This window comes from Triplophysa dalaica, chromosome 18 (assembly GCF_015846415.1).
Source record: "Triplophysa dalaica isolate WHDGS20190420 chromosome 18, ASM1584641v1, whole genome shotgun sequence".
In the NCBI taxonomy this organism is placed as follows: Eukaryota; Metazoa; Chordata; class Actinopteri; order Cypriniformes; family Nemacheilidae; genus Triplophysa; species Triplophysa dalaica.
This window is the reverse complement of record NC_079559.1, coordinates 9,950,813-9,967,361: the sequence shown is the minus strand read 5'-3', so window position 1 is coordinate 9,967,361 and position 16,549 is coordinate 9,950,813. Positions and strand designations below refer to the sequence as shown.

Sequence of the window (16,549 nt, the reverse complement as noted above, 5' to 3'; positions counted from 1 at the left end):
AGTCGTAAAACATTTTCAACACATTTCAACACAAAATAAATGATGATGAATCTTTAATTGAATGGATATTTTGTGGAAATAGATTTTACTATAAATTTAAAGTGATATTTTAAAAAATGAAAATTCTGTCATTATTTACTCTCCCTCTTGTCATTTCAAACCTGTATGACTTTCTTTCTTCTGCAGAACACAAAGGAAGATATTTTGATGAATGACGGCGGGACCCATTGACTTGCATTGGTTTTTTGTCAGTACAATAGAACTTAATGCTTTTTATTGGTAACCAGGGGCGCAATTAACAGTTTCAAGGGGGGGTATGCGAGACATAATTTTGGGCCCCCCTCTTCAGATTCATTTTTTAAATGAGTAATTTTAATATTAAAATGTTATATAATTATAGAAATGTGATTAGGCAATTTGCTACAGTATTGAACAATATAACAGTAGGTTAAATGATATGCATTAATGCAAACATACAAATGTCTCACAAAACGATATTATTCAACGTATGTTCCTTTTTATTAAAACATAAGGCATTTTCAATAAGAAAGCAGTAAAAAGACAAATCTATATAAATATTAACGTTTCAAGTACCACAACAAGCTTCTAAACACATGTTTAACATTAAACTGAGTCTTGTACTGTAGACAAACCTCTTTCACTTTTTTTTATTTAGGAGTAAACACTCTCATGGAAAAAAAATCCATCCAAATATTTTATTAAACGGTAAATATCATTAGAGCGCACAAAAACACATATGCACAACAACAAGCTTGCAAGTTACCCGAATAACTGGTAACAGTTTTAATCAGTCTTACCCATATTTAATCAGTCTATAACACACAATTAAACTCAAACAAAATACTCTGGAGTCTAAAAACATGAAGGGTTTGGAAAACCAATTTTATCTTATAATTCTGTTAGATAATGATTGCAGCGAATGAAAAACATTTGTCTTTTGGATATGATGTTAGATTGTGTAAAATAGAACAAACACATGTTTGTGTGTGTTCAGATGTGTCCACCTGTACTGGTTTCCAGGCGTTGGCTCAGCACATGCATTGGCTTTCTCATCCACCTCTCAGCTTTAAGCAGAAAAGCTTTTTAGTGAGCTCTGCCGGTTGAAAGATAATTAGTACACTAAATCTGCATAATTTGACACATTCCCACAGTGACTTCTGTGAGCTTAGAAAATAATTTCCCTTCTAAACCTCCAAATCACCTTTTTTATTTTGTTTATCTCCCTTTCTCTTTTACACACACTCTTTATCTCTATCTCAAGCTGCTAAACAGCACTATTTATGTCTGGAGTTTCAGACAGTGTATGTGTTTGTTTTGCAGGTTTAGAAGCTTCGTGAAGGTAAAGAAGCAGATCCATTATTAAACACATTGATAGTAATCAGAAGAGCTCCTCATACACACAATCAATTCTTCCACCTCCATTACAAAAGCTGACGAAAAGAAGAATTTTATCTGGGACCAACAGTGTACTTATATTGGATGGCCAAATAATATTAAATAAATAAAAACAAATCTTTTGCATCATATATTTAAACATGAAATCAACTCCCTCCTACGAAGAAAACAGACTGTTTAACAATACTATACTAAGCCTATGCTTCAAGGCGGAATGCTGTTAACAACACAAAAGCTGAACACTTTAAACAATTGTTACATAGCTCTTGCCACACAACAACAGTTTATAGCTATTACATCCACCGAAGGCCACTAAAAAACCATAAAACTAGTCCACGTGACTTGTGCACTCTGTTGTAAATCTTATGTGCCGCACAATAGGTTTGTATGCTCCTTCAGCATTTACCAATAACTGTACGGTAGTTTTGTTGGCTGTCAACATCATGATGTTGTCGCTGCTGTCCTCCATATTTTGTGATTTTTCATAAATCATTATTATTAGTCACCCTTTATGTTTGTTATTGAGTTTTGCCAATATCTAACCAATAAAGACCAAAATGTGCTTGTCAACTTTTACAGTACAATACTTATCCATTTAAAAAAAAGTTTCCTGAAAAACTTGGACATCCGAGGTCTCGGAATAACAGCAACAATATTACAATTTTGGGTGCACTGTCGCTTTAAGAGTTGAACAACCACATTGCATTGAGTTTGCATGTACTGCCTTTCCAAAAGTCAATACAATGTAAATTAATAATTTGTTTTTCTTTCTCTCGCCAAATGAAATTCGTAAATCTTTTTGCATTTCTCCATTCCTAAAGATGAAAGGAGAGTGTCAGAAGATGAAAGGAATAGGAGAAATAAAAATGGAAGGGGAACCCTCAACTAGGCTTCATCTAGATTGACACTAACACAGTCTTTACACCAGATGCGGCGCGATGCGACGCGACAAGAGACAATAGAACGAATTAGAACCCATTAGTATTTTTTTATTTATCCACACTGGACGTGGTGTGATACGGCCTGATGCGGCGGCGAAACTCCCATTAGAACAAGCCATGTGTCGTGTCCGGTGTAGACACAATGTAAGGATACGATCTGCTCTGAGGTCAGGCAGAAAGTGCTTAATGATTTTCTTCCACTCTGCAGTGTATCAGAAAACATTCAGGGAGAGAACGATGACATTTAGATAAAGCTGGAGAATTAGATTTCCTCTAGAAACATACATTTTTGCAAAAGGCGTTCTGATCAGGCTCATATCCTGATGTGCATTTGTGTGTGTTTCAGCATGCAGGAGCGGGCAGTACAGAGGGTGTGTGCGTGGCTCTTGCTGGTGTTTTTGACCCTTCTGTCTCTCTGGGGTCACCTGTCGGATGCCTCCTCTCACCGCAGTCACATTGGTAAGTCAAGGTCAAAGTTCTTTTGGCCTGAAGCTTGTTGTTATGGCTTTATGTTCATCATAACCTACAGTCTTGATCATTTAAGTGAGCGGGCTCATTAAAAGCCCACCGATGTGGAGTGCATGAAGTCAGATTTAGAATGATATTATCATAAAATAAGTCTTTATCAGGTTGGTTCTGTCACAAAAATCATCGGAAATAAGGCTTTCAGACAAAGATGGTGTGTAAGAAGGTATCCAAGTGTGTGTGTGTAGAGGTAATGACCTCAGCTCACTAGTAAGTGTATGCTTAGATCAGCTTAGAAATCGTCCAGAGAATCTCTGAGATCACTGTGATGTCTGTTTATGAGAAGAATGGCTGACAGATCGCAGAACACTGAAGTCTTGGGTCATGTAGAGATCTTTGCCAAAAGTTTGAAGCACAAGAGAAAGTTCTGCTGAGTTTCCTGGTCAATATACTGAATAAGGTTGTATTTGCAACCATTTGTTAATGCATTAGTTAAATTGTTCCAAATCGACAACAATTTCCATGTTCTGATGAACACAGAGAAAGATATTTGGAAGAATGCTTATAACCAAACAGTTACTTTGTTCTGTTGAGCACAAAAGAAGATATTTTGAAGAATGTAGGAAAGAAAACAGTTCTTGGGCACCACTGACTACACTCAAAAAAATAAATTGTTGGATTAATTAATTTTTTTATGACACCCATTTCTACAATTGGATTAATAATTTTAATTTGTTATATTAATATAGCGCTTTTCTGGGCACTCAAAGCGTTTTACATGGAATGGTGAATTGTACAGACAAGAAAATCTTCAGTTCATCAATTTATTTTAAGTTATTTCAGATGAATGTAATGAATTTGTGTTCTGCCAATTAAATGTGAATGCATCAATGTGCCACTATTTTTAAATAAACATCTTTATTTTTACCACATGTAAAAATAGTATTTGCGGAGTTTATGGGTTCCTCACCACCGTTTGCATATTGTTTTGCACTATCTGCCTGGCCGGGGGGGCTGCTTTAGAATTCATACTTGTATTAAATGTGTCTCATGTACAGCTGCTTTGTAACAATGAAAATTGTAAAAAGCGCTATATAAATAAAGTTGAGTTGAGTTGAGTTGAGCATTTACCCACTGATACATGCTAAATTGGCATAAATGTGCTCATCCCCAACCTAAGTAAATCCTTTACTCTTCACCACTTGTTACCACCCAAAAAATCACAGACAACAGAAAATCTACTGAATTTTAACATTACAGAACAGTAAACACTAACAAGCCTCCTAATCTGCACAAAAACACAAATACAATAGCACTTTAACTGTGTGGTTACAAGCATTCTTTATCTGATCATTCTTCAACTTTTATCATCCAGCTCTACATTAGCTAAATTACATTGATGTGTTCAAACAGCGTTTAAAAAAAATTCAAATACACAGTTCAGTAATGTTTTTTTGTTAATTGTGAAATGTTTTGCACCTTGTGTTTTATCTATAGTTTGACGAATTTGTAGACAAGCTACTGATGTGGCATAATGTAATTAATTGTTGTTTTAAGCGAATGTATTGAAGAAAATGTTATGGTATGATATGGTAGTAATGGTTATTTATGAACAAAACATTTCCCATCCAGTTTTTCCAGTGATGGGGTGAGCAGTTTTTTGTGGCTAATTGGTCTAAGAGGTCCTCACTTTAAACTTCATAGACTCATTTTTTATTTAAAATACATTTATTATTTGTCAGTCCTACAAGAATTGCAATGGGACCCCTAAAATCATTTCCAGCCTCAACCTATGAGCAACAACCCTGTGTCTGTGTGTATCCGTATTTCACCTGATGTACAGGCATATTTGTCATCAGAATGTTATATCAAATCTCTGTTGTCCAAGGTCTTGTCTACACAGCCATTATTCATTTTGATTGGATAAGCACTGTGCGAATTTTAAGCGTGAGCCAATGCGAGCGGACGAGAGGTAGCCAATAGTTAGCTAATCAGTTAATTACACACTACTGCTTTACAGGTCAGTGCAAGGTGACTGAACACATACACACACACTAAACCACCGGAGGAAAAACTAATAACTCCAAACTCTTCTTCTCTACCAGCGGCAAAAGCTTCAGGGACAATGAGCTAAATGAGAGTGAAGTGTTTGTTTCACGCACACATGTGCGCACGTGCGCAGGGAATTTAGCCGGGGAAGTTTGCAGTTACTGTAGGTCATTCTTTATGAGGCTCATCCTCTCAATAAAACTAATATCCCCGGAGAGAGAGATAGAGGTTGTGGTGAGCTACTGTAGTGAAGGGCATAGGAAGAAAAAGATGGAACGATTGAGACTGAGGTGCGAACGGAGACCGATGAGTTTGTCATGAGATGAAACCTAGGGACAGACAGACTTGCCCTCTGAGAGAATGTGTGCCCTTGTGCCCTGCAAAACATGAGTCTCTTTGACAAGTCCTAAACTTACCTATCCTAAACAAGACAAGGTAGGACCGGTGACATCGACACTATGACAAGAAATAGGTCATGTGCTTGAGATTGTGTGATGGTCACATTGGCTCACACGCCCCGCTGACCGACGATGCTGTCGTGTGACAGAACCAGAGCGTTTGGTTTTTATGATTTCTGTCACCTCTGCCCTTGTTTTATCCCCAATCTGTCACCTTGTGCTTATTCTCTCTTGCGCTGTCTCTCGGTCTCTGTCCCTGAGTGTTAGCGTCAACAATAAAACCAGACGCTTTTGAGGCTGTTCGTGTAAGTTCAAACACTTTTGACATGTTCAAATTCTTAAAATTCAGAGCTGATGTTATGCAACAGTGCTTTAATCTCTCTCTCACATAAAACATAACTGTTATCACGAACACTTAAACCCTTACACCAACTCTTAAAGCTCAATTAAAACTAATTCTGGTTAATTCCGATTATGATATTTTGACATAAATGAAACCAGCTAAAGGTACAGAAGGTCCGGATGTATTGACAGAAATATAATATACATAACTATGTCCTCAGAGGTATATAAAGACCTTTGTAGTAGAGTAGGCGGGGCGAGACCGTGGTTCGAGTCCGGTGAGTAATTGTGAATTAGCGCCAGCTGTGCGCACACCGGGCTCGAATCACGTAGGAGATGGGAGCATAAAAGGAACGAGCGACCGGACCGTCGAAGAGAGAGGACCGGGCCCGAACTTATGTTATGTTTGTATTTATATTATGTTTTGTTCGCCGGCGGTCGTCCGTGAGGGGCCGCCGGCTGTTATATTACTTTATTAAATGTTTAAATGTTTGCCGGTTCCCGCCTCCTTCCTTCCATTTTATTGAGATTTGTTACATTGGTGCCGAAACCCGGGAGGAAGGAGAGACATGCTGTCGGAGAGTCCTCGCCGCCGAGTGGCCTCGCGGTGCCGGAGAGTTCGGGCAGCGCGGACGAAGGGCATCCGCCAGTGGCTGCCCGAAGCGGTGGCTCTGGGGAAACGGAAGTGCACAGTGCGGCCACCGTCAAAACTTCGGTGGAACGGCGACCTTTGCTGCCGCGCCCCTGGGTCGAGGTGGGGTGGCTTTCGTCCAAGTGGGAGCGGGGGGGTTGCCGCCGTCCGCCAGAGGCCGGAGCCTGTGTCCGTCCCCCGAGGGGGAGGAGCAGGGGGCGGAAGTGCCGGGTGAGCCACCGCCTGCCAGAGGCCGGAGCCTGCGTCCGTCCGCCCAAGGGGGAGGAACAGGGGACGGGGAACCCGCCCCGACTCCCGGATAAAGGAGGAGCCACCGCCGGCCGCCAGGGGGCGGACGGTCGAGCCGTCCACCGAAGCCCCAGGGCCACCGCAAGGCACCGCGAAGGAGAGTACTCCGGCTGGCTGAGGAACGAGCGGCAGCATGTCGGGGAACCGGATTTTTTTTTTTTTTCCCTCTCTCCCCTCTCTCTTTCCGGTCGCTCCGAGGGCTCCCGTCTCCGTTGTCTCGTCTCGTCGCTGCATACCCCCCACCCCACCCCCCCCGTGGGAGGGAGCTTGCACAGTCGCGGGGGTACCCCCCGGCCTGTGAGGGGTGATGGGGGTATGTAGTAGAGTAGGCGGGGCGAGACCGTGGTTCGAGTCCGGTGAGTAATTGTGAATTAGCGCCAGCTGTGCGCACACCGGGCTCGAATCACGTAGGAGATGGGAGCATAAAAGGAACGAGCGACCGGACCGTCGAAGAGAAAGGACCGGGCCCGAACTTATGTTATGTTTGTATTTATATTATGTTTTGTTCGCCGGCGGTCGTCCGTGAGGGGCCGCCGGCTGTTATATTACTTTATTAAATGTTTAAATGTTTGCCGGTTCCCGCCTCCTTCCTTCCATTTTATTGAGATTTGTTACAACCTTACATTATGAAGTGTTATGTTTTTAAAAACCTTAGAATGAGCTATTTCTATCTACATATACAGATGGTGCCCTTACATGGAATTCTCCATGTTTTTTCTACAGTAGCCCTAAAAGGACAAATTGCTCTACAGAGCGTGTTTTTTAAATATGTTATCTCCTTCCGCAAAGAAGCGGAAATGTGACGACATGTTTGTCCATGTTAGCCACCGTAGTGCTATGAGAGGGAAGGGTGGAGTGAGCCATTGGTTGCAATTCGCAACCTCACCGCTAGATGCTGCTAAAATCTCCACATTAATGTAGATGTCAATGATTTATTTTTCATTATAGTTACTAAATGTAAATCAATTTTATTGTTTTGATGATTCACTGTGAATTTCAATTAGATTTCAATCAAAGGGTAAATGTCATCAGTTGTGTTGAGATTTGTGATATAACAGAGTGAGTTTTGAATTTCTGTATCCCCATGAATTTATTTGATGCTCTGATATAAAGTCAGTTAAAATGCATGATTCATGTCCGCCCGCATTACTCAAACCCTTCCACAGACCGGAGTGTTTCATCTCAACCTTTACCCTCTTACATTATCACACAAAGCACATTTTTTAGATTGCAAAACCTTTTTACAGTACAGTATATAGCATCACACTCGCACAAAGATGTAGTATTATGAGCTTCTGCTGTGTGTAGCTGTTGTGTTGCTACTGATGCGTCAGTTCTCTCTGGTTATTTGCACCGGTATATGAGTTTGGCTGTTTATGTGTGTGAGGTCACATGGCTAAAGCTCTTTCTTTGTGTTCTGTAATAACTTGGGAGACAGGCCATTTCAGACTGTCTGACTAAAAAAAAATCTGATTCACAATCCTTTAGCTCATGTTTACGAGTTTTAGAGTGAATTCAGTTCAGGATTTTCTGTCTGCCGTTGTGTTAGCAGTGACTGTTCGCAGCCTTCGCAGCCTGGAAAATTAAAAACTTGAAACTTTCATGCGTGCTGCTCTGTTCTGTCTGTGGGATGTTGGTCGCACCACGTATCTTCAACTGTTTTCTGGCTAAGGACCCCCATGTTTGGTTTAAGAAATGGAGCAAGGGTCCTCTGTTACCTATTGTATTGAGTATTGCATTATAAATCTGGCATACTGTATATTAACATGCATACCTTAAACCGTCCATTTTGTGTTGTTTAAAGCGCATTAAAGTAATTATTGGACCCCCTGCAGTGGCATCACGGCCCACTGTTGACAAACTCAATGAAAAGAACGAGAGCTGTAGACACATGAAACACTCGTCCGTGATTGGTCAAATATGGCTTCAGCGGGTGTACAGCAAGTGTAAAAGAATGCACAGGAGTAAGTGCTTCAAAATAGGCGTTTATGAGTGTCTTAAGCAGGCTGCTTTGATCTTGATGGGTGTTTATGTATTCCATCAGAGCATGGTGTTTAATCTTAGAGCAGATGGCTGCAAGCTCGCTCTCTCCATAAACAAAACAGCTTCCTATCCATCAGGCGTCCTGATTACCGCAGAATCCAACATGTGTTCAGGCAGAATTCAGCATGAGAAGAGGTACTGACACATTATCCTTTAGAAACAAGGAAAAACGTCCTGATAAGTGCTTGCATAGTAGAGGTGTTATTTTGAGAGAGCTGCGGAGGGGAGCTTTAATCTAAACGTATAGAACGTTATCACACCCACCTGCAAACCTGTAAATAAGACAAGTCGCTTTCTTTTTCTGTTCTAGAGATATGGAGAAATTATTTCCAATTATTTGCATATATCATCGACTTACATTTGAGGAAAAGGTCTGAATCTGCAGGGTTCAATAAAAGAAAATACTTAGGGATTAAGGAAGAACAAATATGTATTAAATCAGAATAGAAGGATTAGCTTTTAAATATACCTGATGAGAAAAAAGCTTCAGAGCTGCATGTGGCCTATAAATTAGTGCACGTTTTAATGCGTTGCTTGCGCTAGTGCGGCCATATGAGGACGATGCAAGTTTCGTTTGAAACATTTTAGAGTCGCCATTGCACCAACTGCGGCGAAAATCTAGTTCACGTTGTCCCACCAAATACCATCTGGTTGTTTCGTTTTATTGGATCAATGTGTCAACCCTGTCAGATTCTGTGAGCATTGCGTTTTCTTATATAATGACCATGAATAAGAATTCATTCCCAGTGTTGATTTATATGTCAGCATGTTTTACAAATTCATTTTCTTCTTTTTAGGAAAAATCATGCTCACGTTTTATTAATTTGTTGCCTCATTTGAGATACATTTATTTGTTTATTGACTTTATTAAAGTGTTTCCTAGTTGCTTTTATTTATTAGGCTTGTTATTTTCTCCTTCCATAACAGCAACTGCATTCTTATTATTAAGCAGTGATGTTTTCGTTCAATTTAGAGCATGAATTGCTGAAACGTGCACGATTAATGTAAAATGTCCGAACAAACAAAACCATGTATTAATAAATCATGGGAACAAATTCTTAATTTGTGACCACAATATAATATTTTTATGTCATTTGTGGGGTTTCCGTGACAGGCAGCTTTAGAGTCTTTAAAGTGTTGCCATTTGTCGGAGCCTGTGGCAGTGTGGATAGTGCCCCAGACACGCAGCGCAACTCCACTTCTGGCGACCCGAGTTAATTTCCTGACTCGTGGCTCTTTCCCGATCCCTCCCTCTCTCCTCCTATTCACTTTCTGTCGGTCTATGCTGTCCTATCAAGAGTGGAAAAGCAAAAAAATGATGCCGTTTTGTGGGAGCAGCATAAACTCTTATGTATAAAAGTTTGTGAAAACCTTTTCCATCAACTGACGAGAGCGCCGAAAAACACTGCGAGCCGTGGAAAAAGAGCAACACCTCCTGGGACGTTCCCGTCACATTCTCGGAGCACGGTCTCATCAGAGTTTTGTTTAAAAGTGCTGACCCCATCACAGGACCTGAGGGAGATCGGTCTCACAACAGTTGTGTATTTCAAGATGCAGATGGTGCCAGAAGTGAGGAACGTCTCGCTGTCCTCTGACATTTGATGAGACTCAGGATGACAAGACTGAAATGAGGAAGAGATGAATGTGTAGAGGAGGAAGAAACACGGACGCACGAGATGACAGGAAAGGGGAAAGGTTCCGTTTCTCTCAAATTGGAGCCAAAGAATAACATCTTCTGCCTCAGCCGGATTGGACAGCCATCAAAATTACGTCTTCTTTGTGTGTGATTGTGTTGTAGGGTATTTGTTCGATGGTTGCCTATTTGCAGTGGGACTTTGACTGAGGTGTGGAAATGTGTGTCAGGCAAAAAAGGAAGGAACACTGACCCCTGGATTATTGGAGGAGACCTGACCACAGCAGAGGGGTCATGTGATACAGAGCTCTGGACATGTTCTTCTCTCATCTATTCCCACGGGCCTTTGTCTGACATTTCAAAATATTCTAGAGCAGTGTTACCTATATGCATTCTCTGAACTAAAGAATTTACAATGAATTTCTGTATATAGGGTAACAAAACATACAATATACTGTATGTACAACACGTTTTAGTACCTAATCTGGAAGACAGGTCACCGCTACTAGCGCAGTTTAGCGTTTACAGTCTAAGCAATGTGAGGTAATCAATAAGCATTAATGTGTTTATATGTGTAAGATATTTGACACTAGGTTCATACTGTAATTTATCCCTTAAAGTCCAATATTAATTTTTGTAAGATCTAGTGACATAAATGCAATATCAACTCACAATCTGGACCTTTAAATAAAATCAATATGGGATTTTTAACGAAAGTGGTATCGAAAGTATCTAATTATTACAGATTTACAAATAGATTTTGCAAATCTATTAGGTGTGTTGTTGTTTGTGAAATATTTACCATAACTGGCAATTCACACTGTAATTTATCTTTAAATAAAACACAGATGGGATTTTCAATGAAAGTCAATTATCACAGAGGCTCTGAAGCATAAAGTGAAAGAAGCTTTTAAAGATGCTTTATATAAAAATTGAATTATTGCAGATTTATATTTAGTTCAAGGTTTACATTTGATGTGACCCACAGAGTCAGCTTTCAAGTGTCCATATATGTGCAATCATATCAATTCCATCATGAGTCGCTCAAACAAATCGCCAAACATATTTTGTTTTCTCAAATCAAAAAGGAATTAAATGTGTTAACTAAAAATATATAATTAGATTTGAAAGCATTCGTTTCCTTTCATCTGCTGCCCGAGGCTGTTTGGTTTATTTATTAACAGAGGCTTACATTGCCAAATCCACAATATTGGTATCCATCCAACCCTACCTTTATCGGTGTCTTTTTCTCCTAAACAGTTTAGGACTGAAGAGATTTCACATTGAAGAGATGTTTACATTTCACATTAAGCATGTAAAAGCTTATCTCCAAATATGTGTCTCATCCACAATGTGTCTGTCATGATGGATGAAGCTTCTTTCTCACACGGTCTTTAATTAATTTTGATGCAAATGATGCCGTGATAGAAAGAGGGAGAAAATGATAATCGTAGAAGAAAAACGAGTTAGGCTGAAGTGCTTGCTAGGCAGATTTTCTGCTCAGCTGTCATTATGCATGAACCTCACAGTTATCAGGGAGGGATGATCTCCTGTCTCCTGCTACAGGCTTAAATAATCCAACACCACACTCTCCAAAAAAGGAGCATATGATGAAGGACAGCACATTTGAACAGATTAGCAAATTAGGGGGCGTAAGAGCAGACCTCTGCACCTGCAGCGCGGCACGCAAATCTCTCATCGCCAACCTCCTGCCGGCGCTCAGCGTCTCTCACTACAGGATTGAAACACGGAGCAGATGAAAAGTGAGAATAAATGTCCTCAACATGGCAGTGATCTGAAATGTGTAAGAGAAATATGCTTAAGCCAGGTTTATTTTTGCTAGTCCTTTAATATTAAAACTTTAAATAAAACACAAATGCTACTAAAATACTAATCCGCTTTTTTGGCCTAATCCGACTTTAATATTACATACCCTTGCTGGGCAGAGAGAGAGTGTGTGTGTGAGAATGAGAGAGAGGGCTAAACGGAGATGTGGATTCCACCGAATCTTCTTTTTGCATTAGTTTGATATTTAATGTCGCTTGGATACATCTGCACAGGAAGTGATGTCATTGAAACACACCCTCACCATCTGTCTGAGTTATATTTTTGACACGTTGTGGGAGCAGGATGTCTGAACACTCACTTTCTGTAGAAAAGGTCATTATGCATCGGTTTAGTAAATCTGTACGGTTTAGAGCAATAATCACACTAGAGAAATCTGCTTAGATAACGCGTAAACAACAGCAACTGTTGTCTAACTAATACTGGCTTTTCAGAGAGATTTTCACTGCAGTAATGTAAAATTGTTTGTGTTTATGCCCATGCCCTGCACATGCCCTACGAGCTTCCTTGCTGTGTAATGTACATCTGGGCATTAACATTTATGCATTTGGCAGAAACATTTATCTAAAGCAACTTACAGTTCATTCAAGCGCTACATTTTTTAACAGTATGTGTATTAGTGTTATTATTTCGCTCATAATACAGTTATGCGTTTAAAAAGACGTGGAAGAGCCACAGAATAAATATTATGTAGCCTAGAAACCCTGTTTTTGAAACAAGGGTCTCTGTATAAGGACTTGATCTTTTACAACTTTATACTCATTCTTAAAACTACTGCACTAATTTGTCCAATTTTCTGTATTTCTATATATGTCAAAGTATATCTTGCTCTTAATCTGTCAAATGAGAAATATAATAAAACATTGACCCGTATTTGGATACGTATTCTTTGTGGCCTTGTATTGGGATGCATATTGTATTGTGAAGTTGTTGGCGATACACAGCCCTAATATCTACTATTGACTGTGCTACTGCTTTTTACCATTTAAAAAAAATACAATTCATTCCACCGACTCAAGAAAAGATTCAAGATTACTTCATAAATGAAACACATGCAGTGATGAACGACTCATTCATGAGGACATGTAACATTCATTGAATCGTTCAAGACGTGGATTCATTTACAAACAAAACAGCATTTTACATCCTTAAAAGGCGCAACAGAAAGACAATGCCACTCAAAATGGCTTTTTTAAAATGCAAAGTAGAATGAAAATGATGAAAATGATGGTCTGTATTTTGAATCTTAAGCATCACAATGCTAGATTAGCATTGGTACACGATTGCAGCCCTACTCATAAGTGACTAACTCTGCATACTGTAGACACACCTGTCTAAGTGCAGTACAAACATTTGTAATATACATATGCGCACAACTGTATACACATGCACATGTAATGTTACCTTAAATTGTATTGCAGCAAAATATTGCTTCCGCTCTCATAACCTGTTTTGTTTTAGTCTATGCTGTCTAGGCAGCTAATATCTCTCTAGAACTCTTAACAGACACTATGACTCCTAAGAATCAAGGCTTCTTCTTACTCCACAATACACTTACCACAAAGAGCAATATCAACGTCTTTTAATAGAGAAATAATCTCTTAATAACTTTAGTGAGTGTGACTGACATGCACACAGAGAGAGAGTTTGTGATGGAGAGAGAAATACTTTCATTACTCTGTCTGTATTGTAGTGTAACTGCTCCAGGTGTCTGCAGCGCTCGAGAGCAGCAGGGCGTTTCCTCTCATCAACGCTTCATAATGATCTGCATTAATGAATATAATAACTGCACAAGAGCTGACTGTGAATGGACCGTATCCGTAGATCAGCCCCTCCCACCAATTAAAAGGCTTTTAAAGTGACTCATCCGTTCTTGGTTAATGGGCCATCCTGAAGCGAGTGTCGTGACAGCCAGGATAAGTGCTTATCACGCACTTATACACGCACATACAGGTACACATTTGCCTTTGTTCACACAGGCATTAGAAGCTATAGTAATGAGAATCACTCTCTGAGATACTGAGATAACAAAATTTACTGTAGCGATTCTCTAAACCTAACCCTCCTTTTGGTTTAAATTTTGTACAATCGAAAGCCAACCGTGATTTATGAGTCTTTCAAATTGTAAGGACCACTTCAGATCTCCTCATATATCAGTATTTGAAGTGTTTTTTATAAGACAGCCAAACATGTACATATACACACACAAACACACCTTTTGTCTGTCGTAGTTAAAGGTCCAGTGTGTAATTTTTTGGAGGATCTATTGACTGAAATACAATTTAATATACATAACTACGTATTCAGAGATGAAGTGTTATGTTGTTATTACATTAGAATGAGCTATTTCTATCTACGAATTCACCATGTTGTTTCTATATATAAATACGTTATCTCCTTCTTAAAAGCAGCGTCAATAACTTTTTGTCCAGTGTCAGCCACCGTCGTGTAGGTGGGGTGGTGTGGGCCATTGGCTGTAATTCGCAACCTCACTGCTAGATGCCGCTAAATTTCATACTCTGGACCTCTAAGAATAAAATCTTAAAATCGGTCTGCCTCTCATTCTCTTCGTTTGCTGGTCCTTGTGGAGATAGTTGTTGCAGTAGGTCAGGCTGTTTTATATGTGGACAATTCTAGACAGCAGGTTAAGAGGGTTTTAATGGGACCCCCATATTCTGTGCCCTAGCCGCTGTTTTAAACAGCACACACAGTCCTGGGCAGACAAAGGTTTTGCGAGCACACACATAACGGCTGCTAAAAACGGATAAAAATGACAAATAAAAAAACACTCATGTAAACGAATTTGAGGTGAAATGCATCATTTGTACACCACTGGTGGGACCAAATGCTTTCACAAAAATAATAAATTTTCCTGTACCTCAGTGGTTAGAGCATGGCGCTTACATGCTAAGGTCATGGGTTCGATCCCAGGGATTGCGCATTCTCTGATACAAATGCATAGTAGAATGCAATGTCTGCCAAATGCATAAATGTATAAACACACAAACATTATTCAATTCAACATAAAGCATTGTAATGAGGAAGACACTACCGAGCGCACTTTTAAATGGTGATTTTGGCCATTTCTCATCTGATTCTGGTAACATCTTGCATATTCACTGTAAGTGTCAAGGTAAAATATCTGTAATCTATGTATTGTGCTGTGTGGAAATGCGAAGGGCGAGGCTGTATGTCCCCATGTATAGATCCAGATAGAAAAGCCCATAAAATGTCACCGTCTTTAATAGCTGCGTCGTGAACCCCCCTTCGCAAAACGGCAGGACACATACGCGTGTAAAAGTGATATACGTCTCTGGACATTTATAAGGCTGGATCTCTAGAGGAGATCAGATGTCATCAGACTCACCTCTTAGCTCCAAGTCAACCAAATCAGATATCAGACAACACAACAACATAGAGGAAAAAATGGCCCTGTGATCTTTGGTTATTATTATGGTATGTTGAATGACTCAGAATTGTGGTTAGCTAACCACATCATGGTATTCAGTGTTGTGTGAATTACATATTTATGTGATAATGTTGCACAAAGTGGAAGATAGCAGAAAGCATACTTACTGTATGACGTGTCACTCAAAGGCGATCATGTACAGTATGTAAGGTACAGTAACATTTACACATTTACTATTTATTTACACTAGTTTATGTTAAAGCATTGTTGATTACTCTGAAGTAAAGTGAAATGTCCTCTAAAGTGTGTTTTTGTGGTGCACAGGTAACTGTTTGTGGTTTAACATGTCCTTGTGAGTATATTTGCTGGAGGGCCGTGTTAACAAATCCTGCCAATCGCAATTCACAATAAATAAATAAAAGCAACTATTTCCCTCACTATTTCTGACAATTCTGGAATCTCTCCATAGCTGGGTCCATAGGGAGAACTTTGAGTGTGAGTTCTCAAGCCTGAAGTCCTTCATTACACACAGCATAGCACACCTGTCTGCATTTTTCCACATCCCTGGAAGCAGGCAAACTTCTTAAATTAAGTTAATGGCCAGTGGCTACAGCTTTGAAATATTTCAACGTGCAGCACAATAGATTTGTCTGAGGGTGTACTCAGCACAATGTGATTTAGCCGAGCAGGACGTCTTTGCGCTTTTCTGGTCCTGAAGCAACGCCCTTATCAAACAGTTATATGCCAAACCTTATCCCGAACCCTAACCATGAAGCTCCAGCTAATAGCAGAAAGAAAGAAATGATTAGTTGTTGGTTGTAATGGTAGGAATGAGTTTACAGGACCAATATAATGTTAATTCTCCCAACATTATGTACTTGAGCAACTCATGGTAACCAAGGTAGCACATATAGTAGTGGCCAAAAGTGATGTCTATGGAAATGTATTTGTACAATATGAACTTTTAATGCTTCCTAAGGTAAACAATATTTTATATTTTATTTTATTTTATTTTACTTTATTTTATTTTATTTTATTTTAAGCCTTATTAAATTATTATCAAAGTTA

The 16,549-nt window shown here is 39.5% G+C and overlaps 1 protein-coding gene across 4 annotated transcripts in view; it reads left to right on the top strand.

Moving 5' to 3' along the window:
* Window positions 1–16,549, top strand: part of tafa3b (TAFA chemokine like family member 3b) — a 68,573-nt gene that overhangs the window by 36,761 nt on the left and 15,263 nt on the right. For all 4 annotated transcript variants that reach the window (XM_056772667.1, XM_056772670.1, XM_056772669.1 and 1 more), the window contains exon 2: window positions 2,704–2,816. In XM_056772667.1, coding sequence (XP_056628645.1) covers window positions 2,705–2,816 — 112 coding nt within the window. In that variant the 5' untranslated portion in view covers window position 2,704. The remainder of the gene's footprint in view (window positions 1–2,703; window positions 2,817–16,549) is intronic.